Source organism: Ammospiza caudacuta, chromosome 4, assembly GCF_027887145.1.
Source record: "Ammospiza caudacuta isolate bAmmCau1 chromosome 4, bAmmCau1.pri, whole genome shotgun sequence".
In the NCBI taxonomy this organism is placed as follows: Eukaryota; Metazoa; Chordata; class Aves; order Passeriformes; family Passerellidae; genus Ammospiza; species Ammospiza caudacuta.
Window position 1 is genome coordinate 50,278,218 of NC_080596.1, and position 26,575 is coordinate 50,304,792.

Below are 26,575 nucleotides of genomic sequence, written 5' to 3' on the forward strand. Positions count from 1 at the left end.
AGAAAAGGTACAGTAAACAAAACACATTCACAAAATAGGTAATTGATACTTTTAAATACCATTAAGAAAAACCTGAAAACAGAAAACACTTGTTAGAAACCCAAACATAGGAAATCATCATGAGTAGAAAACATACACTGGCTCAGCATTTTTAACACAGTTGGGGATGTTATTCTGTGTTAGCACACATTAAGATGAATAAACTTCTCCAATCTTATGACATAAGCAAACAAATAAAATAGAAAAATGAAAACAAGAGATTGTCAAATCATTACTCATTTCCTTCTTTTAATTATTATGTTTCCAAAAAAGTAAGAAAACTTAGCCAGGTTTGATACAAAACCTGTCAAACAGCCAGAAAAAGTCAGTCACTCCTGCCAGTTGGGAAAGCAGAATTTTGCAAAGTTGATTACTTCACCCGTTCTCAGAGGTTTCAAAGGTAATCAGTGATTTGAAGTAAACAGAGGTAAAATACAAGTATTCATAATTTATATTAAAAAAGTCCTTGTAACAAGGTAATGCTTAAGCTACTCCTATGGTTATTCCTTGATGGTCACATTTCTGTGGAGAAAGAAAAGATGTCAAAATAAAGGTAACTATTATATTTTACTAATTAATATTAGGATAAAAAGTAGTAATTAGCTTTAGTCTCCTCAGATGGTCTTCTGTTACTCCCAAATATCAACTATTAGCATATTACTTAAAACTCTACATCACTGCCCCATTGCTAAAATAATTTATAAAAAGTAATAGTGAGATCAGGAGGAATAGAAAATTTCTTGAGAAGATGAAATCAGGTCAGAGAGAGACAGCTGTAACACTACAGAACAGTAATTACAGAGTACACTTCACTCTGGTAAGCTCCCAAGAAGGAATAAACAAGAAGGATGAAAGATGGTAACAGCTCTGCTGAGATCACTCTACTGTAATTGATACATTTAAAAGGCAAGAAGCATAACAACTGCATGAACTGCATGTGAATTCAGTTGTTAAAAACCACATTCTTTAAAAATACACACTACATGAAAATGGGGTATTTTCTGGTAAGATATGGTACAGAGTTGACATTGTTAAACTAGGGATACAAATATTAGATAAAAATAGTGTACTACATGGTATCCTCAAAGCACAGCAACTGGACTTTTTATTGCTCTCAGGACTCACTGTAAAGCAAGGAAGACTAAAGACAATTCTCTACTGATGACACTCCTCAGAAATATATCATCTGTCATCACCTCAGTCAAAATGTTGTTTTGCAACATAACAGAGTATGCCTAGGGGCTCACCAGTAAAGCAAAAGCATATCTGCTGTCTCATCCCCACTGTCAGTATCTCATTTGCTACAGTTTCCACTTTTGCTTTACCCAAAAATTTGCAGAAGAAAAAAATTGCTGACAAAGTGGGTTCATGCCAGGCTGAGCTCAGTTCTCAAGAAAACTGTATTTTTGTTAACAAAAGTAAACTTAGAACAAGCCATATGTATTTACCAGCAAAAATAAACTTTAAAATCTGTTAGTTAGATTCATGACCTGTCACACCACACGTATTTCCTACAACAATCGCTCTTTATCTCTTCCTCTCCTTCCTCTTTTCACTACAATTTATTATTCAATATAGGACAGGTGGGATATACAGTCAACAATCAGGCCTGCAACACGTAACTGGCATCATCTAAACCAAAACTGATGTCTAAAAGAACAAGCATGACAGTGAAAATGAACAGGTAAGAGGCCGATTTTGATTTCTTTTTTATGGACTATAGTGATCACAATCTTAGACATTCATAGATTCAAGCACTAACAATGAAAAATACATTAATTATTTTTATGCACTTGTTTTGGAGATAGTTTCATCTAGTCTAGGGTTCAAATGCATTTTAGTTGGGCTCTTCTCTGGAGTGTCTTTCCTTCATTGCTGTACTCAGGAGAATTTCATGGCATTGCTCTTAATATGAACCATTCACTGTTTGGAGATAACTATTTTCAATAATAAACTGGTAAAGTATATCTGGATATAATAAATGGTAGTAATATGCAGGCAACATATATTTGAAAGCTGTCAGGTGGTGCAAGGCCATTAAGAAAAAGAGGAGGGAGAATCCATTATATTATATGGTCTTTGGAGAGCACTTTGCATTTATTGGTTGCAATCAATATTTTATAGTAGGAGAGACAGCAAAAGCAGAACTTAGGAACGAAGCGTGCAACAATTTCATACAATCACAAAGGTATTATTTAGAACCAGTTTACACCTGACTCTTAAACAGGAAAGACCTGCTAACCTCCAATCACTTACTTTTCAGCTGCTGCGTGCTCAGCTGTCCTGGCGGCGCCGCGCTCCGGGGAGTGCGCGGGGGACCTGAGCGTGGAGCTGAGCGTGGAGCTGAGCGGGGGCGAGGCGCGCAGCGAGGACGTGCTCAGCCCGTGCCGGCGCATCTCCTGGATCGCGCGCTCCCTGCAACACACAGCACCCGCCACTGCACCATGGTCAAGGAACCTAACAGAGTCTCCCTTTCTCATAAAGCCCCTCCACTCTAATTCTTGAGAAGGGAATTTTTTTATTTCCCGGAGAAGGCATTTTTTTTATTTTTAGAAGCAGCGGTAAACTCACAAATCTTACGAAGAAATTCAGAAACTGTATAAAAGTTTTTCTTTAATCACTTTTCAAGATTAAAATATTAAATTTTGTATGACAGGAGGAACAGAGTTTCCATAAAAATTCCTCACTATTCAAAAAAGCAACAGTTTTAAAAGTGAGAAAGAAGAAATAAGGAGGGAGAGTCAACTCACTGAAAAACCGGCGTCTTACCGTTCAAATCGCTCAGTTGTCAGTTTCCTTTTTAAAACATCAGTGTCAGTCTGCATCTGTGCAACTTTACTTCGAAGCATGGAAACCTCTCTATTATTGCTGCTTCTAAAAAAAATCATGAGAAGCAACAAAGTTTTCTTTCAACAATGACAGCTAAGAGCTTAGAGAAGTTAGAGAAAGATAAAAGCAGATACTGAACATGTTGTTTCACAGAGTAAATCAAAGATAAATTAGAAGGAACAAGAACCAAATGAATGCAACAGAATGTTTCTGGAAGAACCTAAGGTGAGAATGAAGCAAGAAGCTGGCAAGCCTCTCACTACATTCTGACTACATCACACTCTTTTTCAGACAAAGGTAAACACAAACATGTTTGATAAAAACAGACAAAGCAATTAAATAGTTAGTTTATTGCTTTACTGGTTTTTGTTGCAATTTGAGATTGTCTTTGTGTAAAAAAAAAAAAAAAGAATAAAAAGGCAGTAAATATCCACAAAAAATTACAAACTTAACAGACAGTGGCTTCAGTAAAAATTGTATCAAGTAGGCTGGAACTATCTGGTTAGCCATGAACACAACTGAACCAAATCTAAGTAAAAATTGTATTAAATCAAATACCAGATCAGCAAAACCCAGAGTCTGAAAGCTGGTTAACTACACCCTTGGTATTTGCCTCCAGCTGTTTCAAGTGCAAGTATCAAAATTAAAAGGAGCCTTGACAATCTTCAGAAACATGATTAATATACTTCTCAGTAAATCATCAGCTTGGCTTATGCAATGCTTGGTTGCAAAATACCATCAATTACATTATAAATGAAGAAAAATAAATTGTTGCATGTAAACTAAGTTGTCTAAGCAAGAATCCAGACAGCTATGTCATTCCATACAGTCTTCAAAGCCACTGTGAGGTGGAGTGTTCAAAAGTCCCTTGTGGAGAAGCAAAGTTGTTCTAGTTTATTGCTAAAGCACTGGACTGGAGTTGTGAAAAATGAGTTCCACTCCCAGCTCAGTCACAGACTTCCTGTCTGGCACCCGCTGGTCTTTGACTCCAGGAAGACGAAAGCTACTCAAGAGATTTGTTCCAAATAAAACTGCAGAATATTTTTTTCCATGTTCCCTATTCATCAGTAAAATTCCTAGAGTTGTGTCTTGATCCAGTATGTTGAGAACAGATGCAGAGGACAAGACATCTTGATGACAGTTTATATGTCCTTCAAAGACAGGCATATGCTTTCAGGATGGAGGTAAGAATTCAGGGCCCAATAACATTATTGTGAAATAAAGAAAGAAAGCAAACAGTCTGTGAGCTTTGAGGTCATTCTGTGTCAATGACATTTAAACAAAATTAAGAGCATTAAGTAAATCACACCAAAATTTAGAAATATTTTGAATCCCTTGATGCACAGTAATCATCGGATAAGGTTACATGATGATCCACAATTTTCAGACGATATCTGTCTCTTTCACAGCAGATACATATAGCTCTCAAGAAATAGTTTAGCTATTCCATAATCTTTGTTTATTTAATTCTTTAATAACTCTAGAGCATCAAGACTTCATTTACTGTACTATCACCCATGTAGTACTCAAAGTAACAACTACTTGTTCTTTACACAACTCATAATTTCAGCACTGGAGAACTTCACAAGTTAAACTTAATTCTGAGAATCCTTTTAAAGTCAAAGGTTGTAGCAGTGCTGTTTTCTAAATAAAGCAGAGGAACAGGTACTGTAAAGCTAAAACTTTAAATAATGTTCAAAAACATTGGCACATGATTCTTGTCAGTTAGAGCTGAAATTCTGCTAAGTCAAATGAATTTCTGTATTTTGCAAGACACAAACACAATTGTCACATACATTAGTCACAGCTGTGAGAATTTAAAGTTCCTGCTCCTTAGACTACAACTACCACAAACCACACAGTAGAAAATAAGATATACACAGCTAGTTCTCACACGTGAACACTTGCCTAGTAGCATGCAGAACCTTTGAGATAAACAGTGGAAAACAATTCAACAGAATGGTCACTCTTCCTCCAAGAGAACATTTTCCTTCTTCCTGCAAATATCTCACCCTATTAACACTGCAAGTATTAACATTTACAAAAAACAAATGAACCCTACAATGTGTGCAAAAGAAAAAATAGTGAAAAAATTACCATGTACATAGTTAAACAGTTTTATAATGTTTGTACACAAAGAAACTGGATTTAATTTAAAAAAATCAATTTAATTTAAAAACTCCTTTCCTTTTAATTTCTTTTTGTTTGCTTGTTTGTTTTTGGTATTTTGTTTGTTTGTTTTTTGGATTTTGTTGGTTTGTATTTTTTCTAACTTTCACATTTAACTTTGTAATCAGGACATTCTATTAGCTTATGTTTGTTGTATGAAATTAACATTTTTTCCCCCAAGTAAACAAAAATCAACAATACCAAAACATGAAGCAATTACTTGCACAGGGGCAATAATAATGTCATCATCTCCAGATTCACTGAGAACATTGCTACTTGAGGTGGACCATCATAAGCTATCACAAGCTGTAGCCTCTACATAAATCAACCAAAAGCATACTTCTTGCACATCTGTGTCACCAAGTTCCAGACAGTTTAGGTGGGCTATATTCTATATCTCATGAGGAGTATTACCTGTTCCATTAACTTCCACATGTCCTAAGTTAGTGTTTACTAAACAGGTGAATTTCTACATCTGAAATTCTGCTTTGACTTTACTCTTCACCACCATCTGCACACTGCTGCTACTCCTCCTTCCTGCTATTTAATGCACAGCTACCACTAGTTCCTGCTGATGTATCCTTAGGAGAATTTCACACACACAAAGTACCTCCTCTCTTAACTTCATTGCTCCAAACAGATCAGTCTTTCCTATACAAGTGTTGCTAACAGTTATTGCTTCTTTAGGCAGATCCACAGCAGAAGTTGCTGCTGGCCACATTTAGTGGAGGTGTCAGGTTTAGTTCTGTTTGCATTTCAAAGGAATAAGTGACACAGGACTTTTCCCACAACAGTTAATATCAACTGCAGCAAAAGTACTTTTGCTTTTTTAAAAGCACTATGACTTCACTATTTATTATGTAAGTGAAAATGTATGTATCATTATGTAATAATGATTTATGTAATCAAAGCAAGGACAACAGGCATCTTCAGTAGATAAGCAATTCACATTTACCATGAATTTAATATACTTGGGGTTTTTTGGGAGCAGTAAACACATGTTGAAATTTTGCGCAGAGGATGTTTCCTTTGGAACTCCTGTTTGAGTTTACTGTTTGCACTAAACTGATGTCTACCAAAGTGCTGATTAATTCAAAGCAATATGAAAGACCTGTAAAGAAACTTTAAGTAAATGATGCCATAAAAGGCCAAAATACATTCCTGCAAAAATTTGCTCAGCCATACTAAACACCCAGATTTTGTGAATAAGTATTGTCACATAGAAATAGTTCTTTTGCAAACCACATAACACACACACATTTGTTAAAACTTACAGTTTGCTCTCGGCCAGGGTCAGCTTGTCTTTCAGTAACTGAATTTCGGTATCTTTGTCTTGGGACGTTAATTGATTCTGAAATTCTTTGTCTCTACTAGTAGCCAATAACGTTTCAAGATTCTGAACTGTAAGTCTCTCACTGGACAGCTGCTTTTTCAGCAACTCTCCTTCTGATTTTGTATCTTCTAATTCTCCTAGAACCTAAGGCACAAATTTTATATGTTACTAATACACTCATTTAAAAACACAGAGATTTTTATTTTGTGAAGAGTTGTTACAAAAACTGAAATGATTGGAAGTTTCATAAAAAAGAATAGGAAACTGAATGCACAAAATAATGTAAAGCCTACAATTCTTTTAAACTGTACTTAATTTAAAACTATTCAAGCTGTGCATCTGTCAAATGTTTTACTGGCTTTATTGAGTGCTGGAAATGTTTAGGTGAGTACCTCAAACACGAACTGGCTTTTAACAGTAGAACTTTAGACAAGTACAAAAATAGTATTTACTACACTTCATTCTATTTGACTAGGTCAGCTCACAATGGGCCTCTTGGCTTTTGCTGAAAATGTAGGAATATTTGTTTTCCTTTTCAGTTCTGTGAATATAAACAAATTTTACTGTTCTCAAGGTCTTGAATATTACAGTCACAGAAAGGCTGACCTAGCCACTAAATGAAGACAAAATCAGCTGTAAAGAAAAACGTTCAGAAAATATGAATATTTAGAACTTTTAAAATTATTTCAAAATATTCAATTAATTCCAGCTATATCTAAATTTCTTAATTGAAAAGAAGCCATTAGGGTCTTTACTATTTAAATAAGAAGTGCACTATTTGCTTTTTATAAAGTTTATAAAGTTTGAGTGAGTATATTAAAAAACCAAAAAGAAATATATATATAAAATCTGTCTGTGGTACAGCTTAAAACTACACCTGCAACATTTTGCAGTGATAATGAATCAAAGAAACACTCTCTTTTTGTACAAAACCCACAGCTACAGATCTGTGTATAGTAGAATTTATAACTTATATAAAACCACAAAACTAATGATATAAATTAACTTACCTTGCTCTAAGAAGTAATTATTTTCTCCAAAACCTATTAAAAGCAAACGAAGTTACTTTGTTACAGCAAATGAAATTTGCCTTTGCTGCTTACCCTCTCATAATCCATGCTTTTGGATGTCAGCTGTCGAGCTAAAAGTTCTTTGCTAGCCTCAAGTTTCACACAGAGTTCTCTCACAGAAGTGAGGTCTGCCAACACAGATGCCTTATCCTGATTTTCACGTTTCAGATCCTCTTCCAATCTGGACATATTTTTGGTTATGGAGGAGATCTGAGATTCATATACTTGATGTGCAACAATATGCTAAACAAAACCAAATACGGATACATTTTCAGTGTTAAATTTAAGAGTTTCCTGTTGAATAACCTGGGTTTTTTAACACTTTATTTTCCCATCAAAGTTAATTTTCCCTGTAAAATTAACTTAACATTCCTTTCCTCTCCCTAAAACATAGCTAAAGGCAACTAATAAACCATCTCTGCAATTTTTAATCACCAACTTGAGTAATTATACAAGTACTATAAAAGGGTGGAACAAGAATTAAAAAGCTTAAACCCCAAACATACAACCTATTTTTTAACTCAGCTTACAATATAATCTCTAACTCTTTCTGGCTAATTATGAGTATGGAACAAAATGTAGTCAATCCACCACAATTATGCTCTAGAACTTCTTTAGAACTTCCCTTATTGCTTCTAAAATATAAATCTCATTATGTTCTATGATATTAGTCTAGGATTCTGTATGGAATTTTGATTCTGAATTTGGATGTCTACCAGATTTTTACCTTGATTCCAGCCACCAATGCTTCAAATACTTAATTCAAAGTTTCAGAGAAACGTAAGAACCAAGCTTGCAAAATACTCATAAAGCTATATGCAAATGTTCTGAAGCAACTAAAGAAAAGTTTCTTACAATGTCATAGTAACAGTGATAACCCAACAGAAGTGATCTAAAAGTATGAAAATATATGCCATGTTTTTAATTTTGGGCAAGCAGGGGTGAAGCAAAGTAAAGCACATCTAAACTAACTGTTTCAAAAACTCCAGCGGTCATATTTGAAACACTCACATACAGAAATAATTTTCCATTAAGCTGTTAAAAATCATACATTGACTTTATTAAAAGGTACTTGGATGTATCCACTGTCCTAGGTGGAATTTCACTGCACAAGTCATTACCCCTTGAATCTCTTTTTCCAGAAACTCTACTCTCTCTCGAAGATGTCTCCGATCTGTATCTACCGAAAGGAGTTCCAGTCGCACGGAGCTGCTTTCTCCTTCAGCTTGGTGAGCCTTCATTTCCCAGCCTTCAGCTTGGCTATGGAGCATCCGGAACTTCTCTAACAATTCTTGGTTTTCTTTTTCCTAATGAAACAGTAAATCGCTCTGCAATGATCAACATACCCTCAAGTTGTCTGACCTCATTTCGTGCCTATTCCTTACAATATCTATTCTTTTTTGTTCCCCAGAAAGCAGAACTTCCTTCATTTTCTCAATCCCACTATCCGGCAACTATTAAAATTCATCATCCCTTTTCCAAGTCCAAATAGCAAATAAATACAGTTATGACATTAAGTTTTATTAAAATGGAATTACACTTAGGAGTTGCTAATGAGTTTTAAGGCTCCCAGAAGAGGGGTTATTTTGGATCTCTCTGCATTGTCAAGGGTCACATTACTGAGATACACTACGTGCTGCCCTTTCCAAGAAATTCCATTTTCAGCTCTTTTAGTTACTTTACTCTTATAAATATTTGTATTACAGCAGTGCCTGAAACACTGGTAATCTACTACAGCATATGCAAGCTTTGGTGCTCACCATTTGTGCAGTGATAGAAAAAATGTTGCTTGTGAATTTTACTTTGGCCAAGTGTGGATTATAAGGCAGGGATAAATTTTTCTTATTTACCTCCATTCCCTGCTCACCTAATGTGCAGTGGGATATGGACATCGGTAGTATAAATCAGATTTATCTAATGAGAAAGGCAACTGTTTCTGAAATTCTTTCTGTGTATCCTGCAGAAGTTGGGAAGTGCAGATAGGATCAGGTGGAACATTAGGAAATAGAAACTTGAGATTTAGCAAGTGAACACTGTGCTGAAAAGTAAATCCTTGTCTCCACAGGCATTACTCAGACATAATACTAGAAAAATCTCTGAATTGGTTGCTGGCTGTGTATTCTATAGCTTCCTGACACCCAACTTGAATAACTGGATTATCATTTGCCAAAGATGTAGCCCCATCTGTAGCTGAAGTATTTTGAACACATGACATATTGCAAAATTCTTAGAAAATAAACTTCAAGTATTTTAGATTGATAGTTTTAAGCTTGCCTACTAATTACCTTAACTTTTTATCCATGCTTCAGTTCCTACTTGTAAAAAGTGGTTGAATTAACATGTATTCATCTAGACATGCAAGCTGAAGTCAGATCAAAATTGAATTCTTCCCAATTCAAAGTCACATAATAAATCTGCCAGTTCATGTTGTCCTATTTGTTTTAAATGATCTTATGTTTTAACTCACATATTGTGCTTTTGAATCCAAGTATCAGGTTAAAGGACATTTAACCAGGGCACTACTTTAACAGTACTATTGTTACAATTTTATGCAGAACAGATTTTTTTTTTCTTTTCCAAAAGGGCAAAATAATTAAAATCATTGTATAAGTTGATTGCTGTCTACAATCATGAAACAGTACTTGTTATTTTACTGATTGCCTGGTCAAAGCCCAAAAAGCAAAACAGCATTCAAACATGACGTGTTTCTCTATCTCCAGCATTATGGCCAACTGAAACATGATCCATGAAATTGTGATGTGCTAGAATTAATCAGTGCTTCAGATCTAACAATGTGTGATATGAATCCCCCACTAGTAGCTTTAAACACTTCAGAGAAAACAAGGAAAAACAAAAGAAGGAAATTGGACAGGCAGAGAGAACAACACCCAACCATGCAATTCTTACTTTGTTTTACTGAATGCAGTAACAACTGTCTACAGATTATATTTTTACCTTTGAAGCTATCAAGTTCTCAAATCTGGAGACTTCAGTTATATAACTGTGAACCCTGGTTTTCATTTCTTCTTTTTCACGTATTGCATCTTCAAGCTCAGTACTGATAGCCTAGAGAGATTGCATAAAGGCAAAATTGTGCTTTGCAGTAAATTGATTACTATATAATACTCTATCAGATTAAATCAAAGTAATTGCATATGCCCTAGTTTTTTTTCTATTCTACTTACAGAGCTCTTTGGGATTTGTAGGGTTCAGAAATATCCCGTTACCTCAGATACACCAAAGAGTTTCCAGGCAAGAATAATCACAATAAACAATGACAATCCCACCAGTTCAAAAAACATGCAGCTTCCCTGATGACACACCCTACTGATCTTTGGAAAATTTGACATCCTGATGCTTGGGAGCTGGAATTTTTATAGCTTTAAGATTTTTATAGCTTTAAGTATGCCTGGTTTTAGATCAATAGAAAGCCAACTTTCTAACAAAATAACATTTATTTTAAAGTAGAATTGCAAGACAACATAACTAAATGCACTACTAAGATCATATTTAAACATTCCATGCATGGAATTTATTTGAGATATTTGAACTACTAATTCCGTCCCTCTCAGCTTCAGCTCTCTTCTCCTCTGAGTCCTCTAACCCAGAGAGCCAAAACTGCAAGTATCTTCTTCTGTCTCTATGATCAAATGTAGGGAAATAAAGGAAGCTGCCTTATTTCTTCCCTTCTTTTTGTTCATCAGCCTTTTTACTGTATGGCTTATTGAACATATGCTAAAATCAGTCTGTTGGTCTCTGTGGCAGCCTTCCCAAACACTGGGAAAACTTTCATCATCACATTATGATAATATTCAATATTTCATCTTATTAGGCACCTGTAAAGAGTAGGTCTAATTTCAATAATACATTCCCATATTTATGTATTGCACTACAGGTTTTGCAAGAACTGTTCAAGGTCCTAGATCACTTCTTTGAAACATGTTGCTATATTATACTTTGTGGCATCAGACTCAGCTGGGGTGACTGAGGGGCATTGAAATAAATGGTTTCATTAAAAATGTCTTGATTGTTTTTAGTGTTGGCACTTACAGTGAATTCAAACAAACATTTGTATCTCATGATGAAAATTTTAAAAGGTGTTTGAATGTCACAAGGAGCTGCAATAGTTGTATTTGCTATACAAATTGTACATAATGAGTTGCAACAAAATTCCAGGTTCACTCTTAAGATAACTCTCACATACCCTGCACATAGACTTTCTAATGCTCAGCCCAATAAAAGATGTTACTTACCCTATAAAACACTGAACATTTTGGTTATACATTGTCCATGTCATGCACTTGGAGCTGGGAGGCTTTTGGTCAGCAATAACAAGCTGCTGCACAAAACCAACTCATTATTCCTCCAACACCCTGATCTCCACAACACCCTAATCTAAAATATGGCATAACTCACTCAATAAATCCAATGCTTCCTGGAAACCAGATGGATGAAATTAATGAATCACTGCACCAGAACAAATTCAGATCTGCTACCAACCCCTTCCTCTCCCTCTCACTTTCACCTGATAATCTGATGTCTGCTTTTGGAATTTCTTTCTCTCTCAATAATCATCTCCGCAGGTAATAAAACCCAATCTTTACCAATTAAATACCGATTGCCAAGTGAGGTAACCAATTAATATAATTTCACTATATTTTAAACAATAAAGTTGTAGATTTATTTTATTTAGATATCTTTTTTAATCTGAGGAAGGGTTACCAAACTGAAAGCTTGCCCTCACTACATTGACTACACTTAGATATCTAAAGTATTACTTTTACAATTTTTGCCCAGTGATTTTCAACATCCCAGGGCTCAAGAAATACCAATAATTAAACACCTCAATCAAAATTGAGGATGTAGCAGTTTTGACGCAAGCAAGCAATAAATGATTTAGTACCTCAGTATCACATACTGTCTTTATACCTGGTTTTCTCTGGCCATTGTAGCCAGGTCATCTTGCAGTCGCCTGTTTTCCTTCAGAGCCATTTCCTTCACTCTTCCCATTTCTGCAAGCTCTAGCTGGGATGTATCGAGCTGGCGGTGCAAGCTGGCTATCTCACGGTCTCTGTTGCTCAGCTTGTCCTGCAACTGGCTATCAAGTGAAAACATTATTAAAGTTGTCCCTTCTTGTACTATAGCACATACTGCTGAAAATAATCACATAAAATTCTTGCTCTCTGAATGATGACAAACTGAGTCTAAACAGAATGTAAACTAAGTATGGAAAATGTCAATATGCAGAAATAAGATGGATTTAATCTTTAGTTTTGAAGATGTATTTGGTAAGATGTATCTTATTAGACAAAGAGCAATTACAGATACCTATGCTTATCTGTGTTAGGTAGTGATTATGGTAATTGCATATTTTATAAGCCATAAAGGAAGAAAACAAATAATTTACACTTGAAGGACAATTATCAAGAGTAATGAAAAGAATAAACAAAAAATTAGAAATATAAACATCCATAAACCTAAGTGAACTTTTGCATCTTTTATTTTTTGGTCACATATACTTCATACATCAATGTAGCAAATATTCAGTTACACTGGTCTTCAAATATTTAAACATTGGTGTTTAAATTTTTACTTTTAATATGCTATAGTTTAAAAAGTCATGCTTAAAAAGAGGAAAGAATAAAAGATCACAGGAAGCCCAGCTAAAAACTACATAAATACATTTTAACTAAGACTGTACTGGTATCTTAAGCTAGAAGAATTAGATTGCTAATCATTAAGAATTCAGCTCTGAATCTTACCCAGGTCAATCTAATATGTAGTGGGGTGCTAGAAAACTACTTCTTGACCAAGAGTTAGGAAACTTTACCAGTTTAGGGAAATTTATACAGATAAGCAATTCTTGAGCATTGTAACAGTTTCTTAGGAGCCTGCAATACAATTGCAGAGGAAGTGACTTCCAAAGTTAAGTACATCTTTATCAACACAGTACACTCCTCTACTTGACTCAAATGGAATTAACTTAATTTCATCAAAATAACTAAAACTTTCATTTTGAAACTACTACCTAAAACAAAACCTTCAAAGAAGGCTTCCTACTCTTTACTTACTCTGTTGAGGACTCCAGCTCAGAGACAGTTAAACGTAAATGAGCAATTGTTTTTTCCTATGAAAAAAAAATTAAAAGTTGTATTAGGTATTATTATGCTGCAACATAAGAGGACAGTTCATTAAATAACTTTTAATGTAAACCTTTATTTTAGTTCTTCACCAATAAGTAATTTTCAAGTTTCTTTTCTTTACTGAGAAAGGATTGTCTTGTCATTGAAACAGATGGAAGTCAGCTATAGATTTTGCCATCTCAGGCTAGTACTTTATATCTCAATAAATACCTCCATATGCAAAATGCAAACCAATGCTTCTTTATTTTCTTGGAATATTTAGGGAATACAGTAACATTGATAATTAAAGTCCTATTGAGTTGGCAAATGACTCTGCACTGGGTGCAAGCACAGTGTTTATGTGCTCTGCACAGACTGTCATCAAGGCAAAACATCTCCCTAAAACATAACTGCTTTAAAAATCCCCAGGTGGAATGCAAAGTAGTACTTTTACTGGACATACCCTGTTAGCTAAGTTGTCATCTAAGCATGCAATTCTTTCTGTTTTTTCATCTACAGTTTCTTGAAGACTGTCCTTTTCTTTGTCCAAAACACTAATGGTACTTCTCAGCACACTGACTGCTTCTTCCTGTGAAGTGCTCCTCTGGTTTAACCTATCTAAAAACAAAAGAGTAAGTGCTTTCTATTTTAAAAACAGGAAATAAGTACAAAAATAGTTATAGATTACCTATTATCTCTTTCAGCTTTATAATTTCATCTTGAGCTGCCAGTAGTTCATCCTTTTTGAGGGACAATCTGTGCTGTAAATCTTCAACAGACTTCTGCTGTTGGTCATTTAAGAGCCTGAAAAATGAGTATATAGTTGAAAGAAGCTTGGAACTTATTCTGGGTCTTCAACTTCTGATCTTAAGCTGCTTCAAGGGCAGGACTATGTCACCAACCAGCAGCAAGGGGTTGTGCCATACTAACCATCTTCTCTCTTGAGGAGAGGGAGAACTTAAGGATTGCTGAGGCCAACACCACTTGGACTTCTGCTTCAAGTCAACCTCAACATCAACGCAAAATGGAGTAATGGAACCTTGGTGGAGCAACCACCTTAGCCATCAACATTTACCTCCTCTTATTTCTGTTACTCTTCATAATGCTACTTGTATCTTTTGACTGTTGCTTCATAAGGTTTTTGATATGGAGCTTTTGATTATCAGTCCCACTACATTTTAAGAAACAACCAAATTGACAGCTACAGTTGGATCCTACTTTTAAATGATAAAGAGCCTGAAAGATTTGAAATCATCTACCTACAGAGTTGTTTTTCTTGGAAAGAAATATCAAAGTGACTTAGGAAAAAAAAATAACCACCAAAATTCCGAAGTAACAAAATGGATTATTTATGAAACAGGTAAAGAAAAAATCCCTGTAAAGTGGGATCCCACAAAAGCTAGAGAAGCTTTTCATTCTTAAAAAACCTCACTAATGCAGAATACAGAATGTCTCTATAAAGATTGCTTTCATCCACTTTGAAGTGAAATCTGAGAGAGGAAAAAAAAAGGGCAAAGGGGCAAACACAGCATTTCCACCATACAAAAAATAAAATCAAATGCTAAAATAAACGTAGCCCTACTCCTCATTGTCTTCTCTTTGCAATATCACTGCTTTACACTGAAATTATAGGAACCTAATAAGACTTTTTAATATTTATTATTGTCCTCTTTGTCAACTGGGAGCCTTAGATGAGCTGCAAGGCCTGCTGCTCAGCTTCAGTTCTTCTCAGTAATCCCCCAGGTGCTGTGTGGTACAGCTCAGATGGGGAACAGGGGATACCCCACAGACCCTGGTTTCCCTTGTAAAATATCCAAAAAATGTCATCTACAGCACTACCCATCCTGTAATGATCTTTTACATCAATGGCTCTCATTTCCACCTCTGTTTTCAAATACTGTTCAATATGGTTTTCACTTTCTCTAATCCTTTTTCTTGTTCTTTGGCATTTAGACACCTGATGGGAGCTCTTTACTAAAGCAAGTTTAAAAAAGCACAGTGATCCTCCAAGTTTAAATAGGCCTTACAAATACATAAGGATACTTGAATCCTCCAGTTCTAAGCAAGCTGGTCAAATCCCCCCAGACTGTGTCTACGAATCATAAGATACCAGTTCTCAAAACTGTAGGTCCTACTGCTGCAGTTTGCAAAGGCATCTGTCTTCTTTTTAACAAACAGTTAACAGTTTGGGAATCCTTTTAGAAACTTTTAGTTCTACTACATTCATAAACAGAAAATATGGTTATTGGAAGAAACAACTCTAGAATGAGCCATAAAAATTATCAGTATATTTGGTCATCAAGTAAGTCCAAGACAAGCTTGCTGTAAAAAGCTACCACAGCACTTTCCTTACTTACACCTACTTTTTTTAACATACAAGCTGTACTGAGTAATTTTTAAAATATTTATTATAGTCTTTCTCAGGAACTCAACTCTGCTATACAGTCACAGAATAAACAGAATTATTCTAGCATCTGCAAAAGATCACACATTTTGTATCAGACTTACTGAAGTGAGCAAATCTCAGCTTTAAATTGAGAAGAATCATCAGAAATCTGGGCAAGTTTACTTGACTTCATATTTAATTCATTTTCCAAATAGTTTATTCTTTCTTTCAGGATAGAGACTGTAGTCCTTAGTTCACACTTTTCAATCTGAAGCTGCAATTTAAAATAAATAACCAAAGGTTATTATGGCAGAAAGCTATCAAAACTTGGCTTTTAAATAAATTCAGGTTGAAAACAGATATTAAAATTAATTTCTGGAACAATCTATCCTATTTGAGAAATAATAAAAGCTTACTTCCTAAAAAAGCACTTACTCCTTGAATATTATTCTCCAATTCTGAAATATCATGCTGCAGCTTTGATTTTTCATGGTATGCTGCTTCTTGATGCATCTGAGAAATATAAAATTACATGTAACAAGAGAGATATTTTTAGATTTAATCAGAGAAATTTAAGCTTTATGCTTCAGAAAATATTGTTTTATATTCTTAGATGAATGACCAAATGCAAAGCTCTCTCTGTAGAACTACAGAACATTAGCTGAAAATACATTACTGTAGATTTTGGGTTTGATTCTTGGTTTAGATTTTTTAAAATAGTATATTTATATTTGGTCCAAACCAAATTAATATTTGTGAGTTGTTGTAGAGTTTACTGAGCCACATGAGGCTTCATGCATGTATAACTTAGTACCCTAAGACATTTTAAATATATTTATTCAAATATTCTTAATTACAACATGTAAGGCACGCTACAAAGCTAACCGGCCTTTCCCTATATCTATGAAGAAGCCTTTAAAGATTACTTATTTGTTCCCTGACTTCTGTGCACTGCAGTGAAACTGCAGTGAAACAAACCCTCACAATTCCTAGAAATGCTTTAGATTAGTGTGTTTGTAAAGGTATTTCCAAGTGGCACACATATAAAACATTAGTAGTCACCAATTAGAAAAAGGATGGAGCTGGAAACACATCTCTACTACTGCATGCACATGCTTTAAGCAAAGAGGTCAGATTTACTGCCACTGCATTTAGATGCACAACAGGTCTTTATTTTTGTGGTAGTAAAATCAAATTGTGGAAGCATTCATCATACAATCACTAGTGACATATGTTGTCCTTGGACAAGTCCCTTAAAATGATTTTCAAAAAGTTTTAAAACACTGTATTAATGACCAATACAGCAGGCAGGGAAACAAATCCCCTGAAATCACAGGCTCTTGACTATAACCATTAATGCACATTAATAGCAGACATCACATGGTCATAGAACCATAGAATTATTTAAGCTGGAAAAGACCTCTAAGATATTAAGTCCAACTATTAATTCAGCACTGCCACATTCAGCACATCCCTATATGCCATATCCACATGCTTTTTGAACATTTGCAGGGTTGGTGATTCCACCACACTGCCGGGCTGCCTATCAAGACCATAGTAACAGGAAAATCATTGCAATAATAATCATTTTTTAAAGGTCAAAAATACTGAAACTTGGATTGAATTTATGTTTCATGGCTCAGTTATGTGCCATTTAAAATATACTCTGTTAAAAAAGCAACAGTAACTCAAGATCAGCAAAAATGAAAAAGCCCATATAATCCCCAATTTGTAGAATAAGAACCATATGTGACTGTGACAGTGTCTCCACCTCACACCCCTCTTTTTTTTTTGGTTAAGCACTAGTGGCCCTCCTGATAGCTGCATCCAGCTTAAGGAGCACTGTGGGATGAGAGCTAACAGCACATAGCTAAGGGATCAAAGTCTTGCCTGGCAGCAGCTGAGGGATAATTGAGCATGTGGCTACTGATTTCATACTGCAGGTATGCAAACAGAAGTCAATCATCTGAGAGAAAGAGCATGGCTCACAGCCCATTGAGCTCTCCTGCATGGCAGCAGGCTGCACACCATTCCCTTTGAGCTGGGAAGCTTCTGAAGGATACTTGTTAAGGCAGAGAGAATCCTTATTGCATCTCGTACTCAGCTAATGAGGTGGGAACGAGAGCGCTGAAATGTTGAAATGTTAGCTTAGTGATATAAAGGATTGATTGTTATAATTCTTGAGACAGAAACCACCAAGTATGGATCCAGCCACATTTCTCTGAGGAGTCTGGAAGGCAAGAAGACACTTCTGAACCTCATGACTGAATGGGAAGTTCTCCCTGACAGTTTTGTCTGACCTTGGCCTCTGCGCAGCAAATACTCAAATGTACCTTATCATCAAATCTCGTTAAATCACCATTGCATCTGCCATTGAATTTTTGAAACTCACTGCCTTAAGTGAATAAAATACATTGTTGCTTCTCTCTTGGGAGTGAATTGCATGATTTCTTCCACCGCAATGACACCCAAACATCTTCAAAGTGGTGCATATGCAAGAAGTGGCTGGGCCTCCATATCTAGGTCTCCCACACAAGGTGATGACATGTTTGCCCTTAAATACTTTAAAGCAAGTTCCTCTACCCCTGCCTGGGACTGTGTTTACAGGAAAACTTGGTAATTTGTAACAACAGTAACAATAACAACAATAGATATTTTATAATATAAATTCATTGAGCTCTCAAGTGAGTTTGAAATCCAAAGTTATTGAAAAGGGGAGCTGACAGACAGCCAAACACAAACACAGCATTATTGTATAACCCTTCCCTATATGTCACCTCAATGTAAGCAATGAAGCTATAAAAACTCACCTTTAATCTTTCTCCAAGACTCTCCTTTTCTGCCCTTAGCATTCTAGAGTCAGTCAGTGCAATGTCTCTTTCTTCTTCTATATGACTTTGAGAAACAAAACTGTGTTTTGCTTCTCTTCTCATCCTGTTCAATTCACTCTGAGACTTTAAAAGATTACAGTTTGTTAGCATACATGGACTGCAATATAGTGTACACATTAACAAAATGCCATGATTACAGAATAGTCTTATTTTTCCCTAGGTAACTAAAATTTATTCCCTAAAACACTCAGTGGCACAACAACTTACACTGTCAAAATAATCATCCTTATTTTCTTTTACTGTCTCAAGTATAGCCTAACATCACTGTTCTCTTATCAGTTAACTACTCCTTTCTTGCTCACTTGCTGTATCTTTACACAACCTTCTCATGCACTCTACTGATTTTGCCTTACGTTTATAATTTAAACATAAGAGTACAATAACTTTTAATAGCTTTCAAGTTAATAAACTAACCAGAATACATAATTTATTAACAAGTAATAAAAATAGATATGTATTTTATTAGCCTTGGTTGTGTTCTACTAGGTTTTTAATTTTAAATAACCAACAGTACAAGAAGTGTTAATTGGTTATTTCAATGTTAACTATAAACAATTTCTTCTTACCTGCTCATAAAGAACTTTTAATCTGTCTCTCTCTGAAGTCAATAATTTGACATTGGACTGAATTTCTATCATGTGTTTTTCAAATCTGTCTAACACAGACCGCAGCTCATCTCTTTCTCTGGTGATTGATTTAAGCTCTTCGCTCTGAAAAGTAATCAATAAATTTATGTTAAAGTGTGCGAATTAAAACGTCTGAAAAATTAATATCAGAAAAGAACTCTTCCTATTAGCAATACATAAAAAATATATTCAAAATAATTTTAATCACAAGAAAAAGCCTGGCACTGGTGGTGTAATCTAAACATCAAGAAACAGCTGTTAAAAAGAAAAAGCAAAGGAGCTAGCCATAAGATTTCAGCCTTTTTCTGATTATTATCTAGTTCTATTTATTTCAATAAACTGGTCAATAAGTAATCTGTGTTACTGTAAAATGGCAGTAATGTCATTTTCTTTCCTTGTCAATGTAACAAGGAAAGAAAAAGGCAAGTTCTTTGGAGTTTCTCTCAGTTTATTTTTTGCATCAAGAATGTAATTTAGAAAACTACTGCAGTCATTTAATGCCACTAAATTTGAAAATATATTTGATGGCTTCTTAATTGTTTCCACAGTATTTTTTTCACTTATCTTGACAGCAAGAACTGTACCTTCTCTGCAGTCCTGCGGCTTGGGCTAGGCCTCAGTTTAACTATTTTCTGAAGATAGTCTAATTCTCGCTTATAGTAGTCTCTGTCATCTTCTAAGGTCTTTACAAATGCATCCAGACGAGATGGAGATTTGTCCCCTAGGGCAATACCAAAGTCCAATCTCATTCTTTCAATTTCTAGGACAAGTTCTCGTTCTGGAGGGAAAAAATAATAAAGAAGAAAGAAAATCAACTCAACAAGGAAGTCATGAATTTCCTCAAAGACACTGGCATTTAGGATGGATTAACCAGCACCAACCATATAGGCAGCAATCCTGCTGAACAGGATGTAAGAGTTCTAAAGGCTAAAGAAGGCTAAACACAAGTGAGTAGCATAAAACTTTCAGAGGCCTCACAGCACCTTGAGCTCTATCGACACAGGGATGTAATTATTCCCCTTTATTTAGCATCCATGAGACTGCACTTAAAATACTGTTTTAAGGTTTGCCCCTTCTACAACAAGGAAGATGTAGATAAATTAAATCCAAGGCAAGCCCTCCAAGCTGGTCAGGCAGCAGAATGCTTGCTCTATTGGGAATAGCTGAGGGAACTGGGTTATTCAGCCTGGAGAAGTGCTGGAGAGCCAAGGGCAGACTGACAGTGCCACGAGGGACTTACAGACAATGTGGAGCCAGTTTCTTCACAGGTACATAGCAGGTAAATAAGGAACAGTGGCAATTAATTGCTACAAGCAATTACAAACAATTGTAATACAGGGACAAATATTTTACTCGGACAACTGAAGAACATTAGAGATAGTGTGGAATCTTCATCCCTGGAGGTCTTCAAAACCTAGATGGCTAAATCTCTCAAGAAATGGAGTCTGAAGAGTTTTGGAAATTACCTTGTATGAAACTGCCACAGAATTAGGATAAGGATGTCCTGTGGGATCACACTAAAAAGCTCAACTTTCAGTTCTCACATACAGAATGAAAACATCTTTCTATGACAAGAGTTTTCACTTCAAGTATGACTGGAAATCTATGGTCTTCTTTTAATGTATATATCTCTTAGAGGTCCTTTTAGTACTATTAACTGTATGTTAACTAGGTAGGTATTCTATTTCAAAAGTCACAGAAAGGTAGTTTCCAAGAATCTACGTTTGATGAGTTACCTTTTCTTTCTAAATTCTCTGTTTTTTCTGTCAGTCTTTCCTTCTCTTGTTGAAGCTGGTTTAACAACAGCTCAAGACGCCCTTTTTCATCTTTTTTCCCAAAGAGTTCTTCATTCAGCCTCTCATTCTCCTTGTGACATGAGCACAACTCCTGAAGTAACAAGTGTTATTATAAAAGTTAGAAGTGCCAAAAGAGACATTTGAGGGAAAAAAAAAAAATTGATAAACTTTTAATATACAACACTGTTTACTTCTGGTTGACCTGGATGCTTTATGCTTTAATATTTGTTGCAGGCCATCATTGTATTTATTTTATTAAGTCTAAGTAAGCATTACTTTTCACATGGTTTGCAAGCAGTAACAAGAAAAGCAAACCAACCAGTAGGATAGTGGGATACAAACATGGGAAAAAATTTAACAACTAAAGCAAGAAATAATTTTAAGTGCATTTGGTAACAGTGCTGGTGTTAAAGTGAATTACAATACAGCATCTCAGTCAATGCAACTCTGAAGCCAATCAAAAGCTATTTGGCACACCTTTCCTATAATCTGGTGTCCTGAAAATTAAGTATTTTTGTATTTGCAAGTTCCCTAGATAGACTAAAACAAAACACTGTACTCAGCTAATATACAAGTTGCCATCTATGCTAGAAAACTTTGGTCATCAAAGAATTGATAATAGTGATGTTTTCCATCTGGGCCCCATGCTTTGTTTCTGAGTGAGCCAAGTATTGCATAATTTTTCACACCCCAATTAAGAGACAAAGCATTTTCAAAACAATGAAAATCCTCGAGGATAATAACTCCTTTGTGGTAAAAATGATTATGTCACCAGGAAATTATGACTTCAGACAGCAAAAATAAGGAAATGTACAATAAGGACATAGTCAACATTACTATCGACAGAGATTTCTTTCAGTTTATTTTTGCAACATTATGATGTAGCTTCTCTAGCTCTTTCATTTATTCATTAGTAATTTTTACATCAAAGGTTCAGGGTACTAAAGAAGTTTTCTTGCTAACTGTTAAACTGATTTCTTTTATAATAAATGAAACAATTATGTGGATGATAGCATGATAAAAAGGGTACAAACAAGAACTGAAAATATTTTTACTTACTGATTTAAGCCTTGTTATTGTTTCTTGTAGATCCTGTATTTCACTGACTTTTCTTTCAATTTCTTTCTATCAACCAAAATTAACCTATATGTTAAGAGTTATTCAAAATGATTCAAAATGACAAAAATCTCTTTGTTACAAAAAAAATAAGGAAGGAGACTATTTTGGTAAGAAATGAAGTATCGTTAGTTCCTTTTAATAAAGTGGTAAAGCTCCTATGAAGTGAAAGCACAAAAAGTGAAAGCACAAATTTGTGGTATAAACACCCACATTGCTTTGGAGAACAATGATTAAATGAATTAAATCACTGCATTACTGCTCATAGGAAAAAACCCTCCAAATATATGTACTGCTGTTGCAAATATGCATTACCTAGCAATAGCTTTACGTACGTCAGCATTTTATTTCACACTAAACTAATAAAAAAGACAGATTGTCCCTTAACTAAAATCATCTCAACTTAATACAGTAAAGAGACAAAACATTTGTGTTTAATCCACTTTAAGTGAGAAATTCTATGAAATGTTAAGAAAACTGGAAAAAATCATTTTAATCTTCCTTTCACAAGTCAAAAAGTCTTTCGTTGCAATTAGAAAATATAAAACCAAGTAAAATGCAGCAGATCCTTCACTCTGTGACACATTAGTGATTACCTTTGCTTCTCCTATTTCCTTATCTGCAGTCTCAAGCACTATTTCTTTGTGTCTTTCCAACTGCTGTGCCAAGTGATCTATTTCATTCAATTCTTGACACAGTTCTTGATTTTTATTGCTTAAATCCACTACCTCACTAGTCACATTTTTTTTAGTGTCCAAGAGATCTTGAATGTGATTTTCAAGTTCTTTGTTTTTTTTCTGTAGATAATCAACCTGAAAGACATTTTTCATTAAAATATTAATATGCATTCTTTTTCATTAAAATATTAATATGCATTCTTAAGTTAGGTAGTGAAAGCTCCTCCCAATCTTCTGAAATACAGTATCTCTATTTCCAAAGTTAAAAAGTGGTATCATGCTAAAAATGGCAAGGTTTTCTATTTTTAGAACTTAATGCTTATCAACCTGAAAAAGAAACACATGAGCTCTCTCACAGTCACAAATACTGCTATCTAAAGACAACCATACATTTCTTGCCAAATAAAAGTGGTATATTGGGACCAAGCCTGAGAAATAGTCTTGATGATGCAAAACTAGCTTCATGCAGCTCTGGGCTCACTCCCTGTACAATCAATTTGTATTCATCATGATTTAGTAACTCAGGATCACTGAGCACAGCTGTCCTGCTTCCAAGTCATAGCTCATTCCATATTTTTGCAGCACTGAACCTAAGCTAATAAACCCTTCAATGTGCCACTGTACATCATGCACAGTCAGTACAGAAAAATCTAACTCATGTGAGAAAAACCTGAGAATTGATGGTAAAGATCCAGAGATGGGCTTAATGTGATTTGTACTCCAGCCCAGCTTTAAATTCTCATTCAGAGACCACTACTGAATGCATGCTAATACACGCAGTAAACACAAACACCAGCTTATCCCTTCCTCACAAATTTGTGTTGGAGTGAAAGTGGGGACCATTTGAAATCCATGAGCACTCTCTCATGAAAATATCTACAGTGTAACCCCTTATCAAAATTACATATACCATTGTTATTTTCTAAAGCATAAATAGCATGTATGCAATAACTTTCTAACTAAATAAAAGGATTTTCAAACTTGCTGAAAACGGTGTGTCATACAAAAAATTTGCTGAATACTTTCAGATTAACATACTATGTACAGATGTGAGTTCATTGAATTCTTTAACAAAACCTCTCTGACAGACTTTTAAAACAGGAAATGAAATTTCTTTAGTCAAGAAACACTGCCATGAAAAACAGAAAGGCAAGTTCCATTTATTGATTTTATATCTATAGTGATTTTTTGAAGAGCTAGAAGTTTTGTGGGGTTTTTTTAGATGGCTATATTTTTAGGTTTGACTAAACAACTGTAATAAGTGAATTACCTGTATATTCAAGTGGGAAATAAGCTTCTCATTACTTTTAGTTCTCGATTCCAGAGAGAGAACCTCATGAGAACGCCCTCCATCCAATGCCAGCATCAAGCGCTCGATTTCTTTGTCTCTTATCTCAACCTTTGAGGGACAAAAAAAATACTCAAGTATCCTTATACACCATTAATAAACCCTTCATTTAAATAAACACACACATAACATTCAGTAAAGAGGTACACAACTAAAAGTACAATTTCTATCTTGTATTTTTTGTTGTTTTTCAAATTTTTGGTTCTTCTGAAAAAGTTATATTATTGAAAGAGAAACAAATTAATCAAACACAATTTGTAAGGAAAAACTGAAACAGTTCCTACTAGATTACATTCTTGAAGAAAACCAAACAATTTTGATTTAAAGTGACTGACTATTCCAGTCACTGGAAAAAAGGAAACACTGGAAGAGGAAAACCAAGATGTGAATAAAACAGAAAGACAACAGTGTCCACCAATCCCTTGATTTTGAAAGATGTAACGTACAAACATTTGATGTAATTCCATTACTTAAAGATTGCACACATCAATCCACTCTCATGAAAGCATTGTAAAAACTGTTCATAAAAATTTTAAAAATATAACCAGTCCAAGCAGTGAAGAAATTATGCTAAGATATATGCAGATCAAATTGCTATTTTGGACAAGTTAACACTTACGCACTAAAAAATGCAGACAAATTCTACTTATGATTATCAAATTTAGCTTATGTAATGTAATTTCAAAAGTCAAAATTTATCAGCAAAACCACTGGGCAAGTATTTTGTCATTGCTGCTGTCTCCAAAGGCAGAGTAGGGAAACTGCTTGACACAGTCAAGTTAGAATAATTATATATTTCAGAAGCCCTACAATGCATTCCCAAGAAGGTTTTTAAGACACCAAGGCCATTGCCATGGGTATGACACCCAAATAATAACAAGAATATTAACATTAATAATAAAACAACAATGCCACTACTACTGATGATATAAACATACCTGTTTGCTATAATTTTTCATTCCACTTTCAGACGTCTCCAGTTTTTCCTGTAGCTCTGTTACTTCTGACTGCAGTTCTTGAATTCTGAAATGTAGTACTATACTTTTTATGTGATTTCATGAAAGAACTGTATGCACACAATTCAATACTAGCATTTTCTCATTGCTCCTGAACCCAAATATTTCAAAGAGAAATAGTTTTGCTCATGCAAAATATTAATGCAGAAGCTGTTCTTTGAGATATTGTAGCAGGTTGACTATGTCTGACTGTCAGTCTCTCACACAGATGCTCTCTTACTTCCTTTCCTCAACAGGATGGGGGAGAAAAGAAGAAAAAGCTCACAGGTCAATATAAAGACAGGCAGACCACCTACCAACTCCTGCCACCAGTGACAGAGTCAAGTGGGGGAAGATTCATTTAACTTATCAATGGAAAGGAGTAGGACAGTGAGACTCAAAGACACTCCTACACTTCAAAGCTAAAAAGCTCTGTGGCTCACCGATTATCAGCCACCTGGAGCAGGTCTGCAACGTAAGGGTCCTCTGGCTGAGGCACTGGGTAGGCACTGACACCTGATGGGGGCACAAGCTGGTCTATCTGCATGCGCTGCCGCCTGAAGGGAATGCTCTTCCTCCTGCCACCTGAAAGCCCAAACCAGAGACACTTTACTTGGAGTTAAAGCAAGTTAAAGTTGCCTTCTTTAATACAAATTTTCTTTCATATAGTATTCTTTAATACAAATAGTATTTAAAATAGTATTCTTTAATACAAAATTAATTTTCGTATTTATTCCGCTGCTACTGAATTAGCATGTTTCACCATTTTAATCCTTCTGCAATAAGCTGATAAAATTCACATATTCTAGACAACACCATTCTTGCAGGTTAGTACCAGTTTTGCTAAAGTTCACTATTATAGTAAGGAAACACACAAAGATTTTATAAGTAATTTTCCCCAGTGTTTAAGATCCCAAATACTCTATAGTTCAAATTTGTTGAAGCTGTTAGTGATTCAGCTTACTCAAACAGCTAAATCAAAACATCACAAAAGGCATTTGGTTTTCACATTTAAAAACTATTTTATGACCAAACCAACCTTTGAATTGTTTAGCAATATTTTTATTCATTCCACTCTGTGTTCATTTCAGTGAATATCATATCCTACTGCTTATCAAGCAGTGTATGCTATTAGCTTGAATGATAACATATTTAGAAAAAAAGTAAAACACAGTATT

General features: G+C 35.0%; 1 protein-coding gene across 1 annotated transcript in view; it reads right to left on the reverse strand.

Moving 5' to 3' along the window:
* Positions 1-353: 353 nt before the first annotated feature.
* CEP135 (centrosomal protein 135) overlaps positions 354-26,575 on the reverse strand; it is a 30,346-nt gene continuing 4,124 nt past the window's right edge. Inside the window, exons 5-26 of the mRNA XM_058803893.1 lie at positions 25,841-25,982; positions 25,341-25,425; positions 24,325-24,453; positions 22,974-23,189; positions 22,321-22,386; positions 21,202-21,352; positions 20,050-20,243; positions 19,406-19,549; positions 18,759-18,902; positions 16,384-16,461; positions 16,071-16,222; positions 14,251-14,366; positions 14,026-14,180; positions 13,512-13,567; positions 12,370-12,538; positions 10,396-10,506; positions 8,562-8,747; positions 7,474-7,683; positions 6,312-6,514; positions 2,809-2,913; positions 2,296-2,454; positions 354-561 (exon numbers count right to left, since the gene is read on the reverse strand). Of these exons, the coding sequence (XP_058659876.1) occupies positions 540-561; positions 2,296-2,454; positions 2,809-2,913; positions 6,312-6,514; positions 7,474-7,683; positions 8,562-8,747; positions 10,396-10,506; positions 12,370-12,538; positions 13,512-13,567; positions 14,026-14,180; positions 14,251-14,366; positions 16,071-16,222; positions 16,384-16,461; positions 18,759-18,902; positions 19,406-19,549; positions 20,050-20,243; positions 21,202-21,352; positions 22,321-22,386; positions 22,974-23,189; positions 24,325-24,453; positions 25,341-25,425; positions 25,841-25,982 (2,993 nt within the window). The 3' untranslated portion in view covers positions 354-539. The remainder of the gene's footprint in view (positions 562-2,295; positions 2,455-2,808; positions 2,914-6,311; positions 6,515-7,473; positions 7,684-8,561; positions 8,748-10,395; positions 10,507-12,369; positions 12,539-13,511; positions 13,568-14,025; positions 14,181-14,250; positions 14,367-16,070; positions 16,223-16,383; positions 16,462-18,758; positions 18,903-19,405; positions 19,550-20,049; positions 20,244-21,201; positions 21,353-22,320; positions 22,387-22,973; positions 23,190-24,324; positions 24,454-25,340; positions 25,426-25,840; positions 25,983-26,575) is intronic.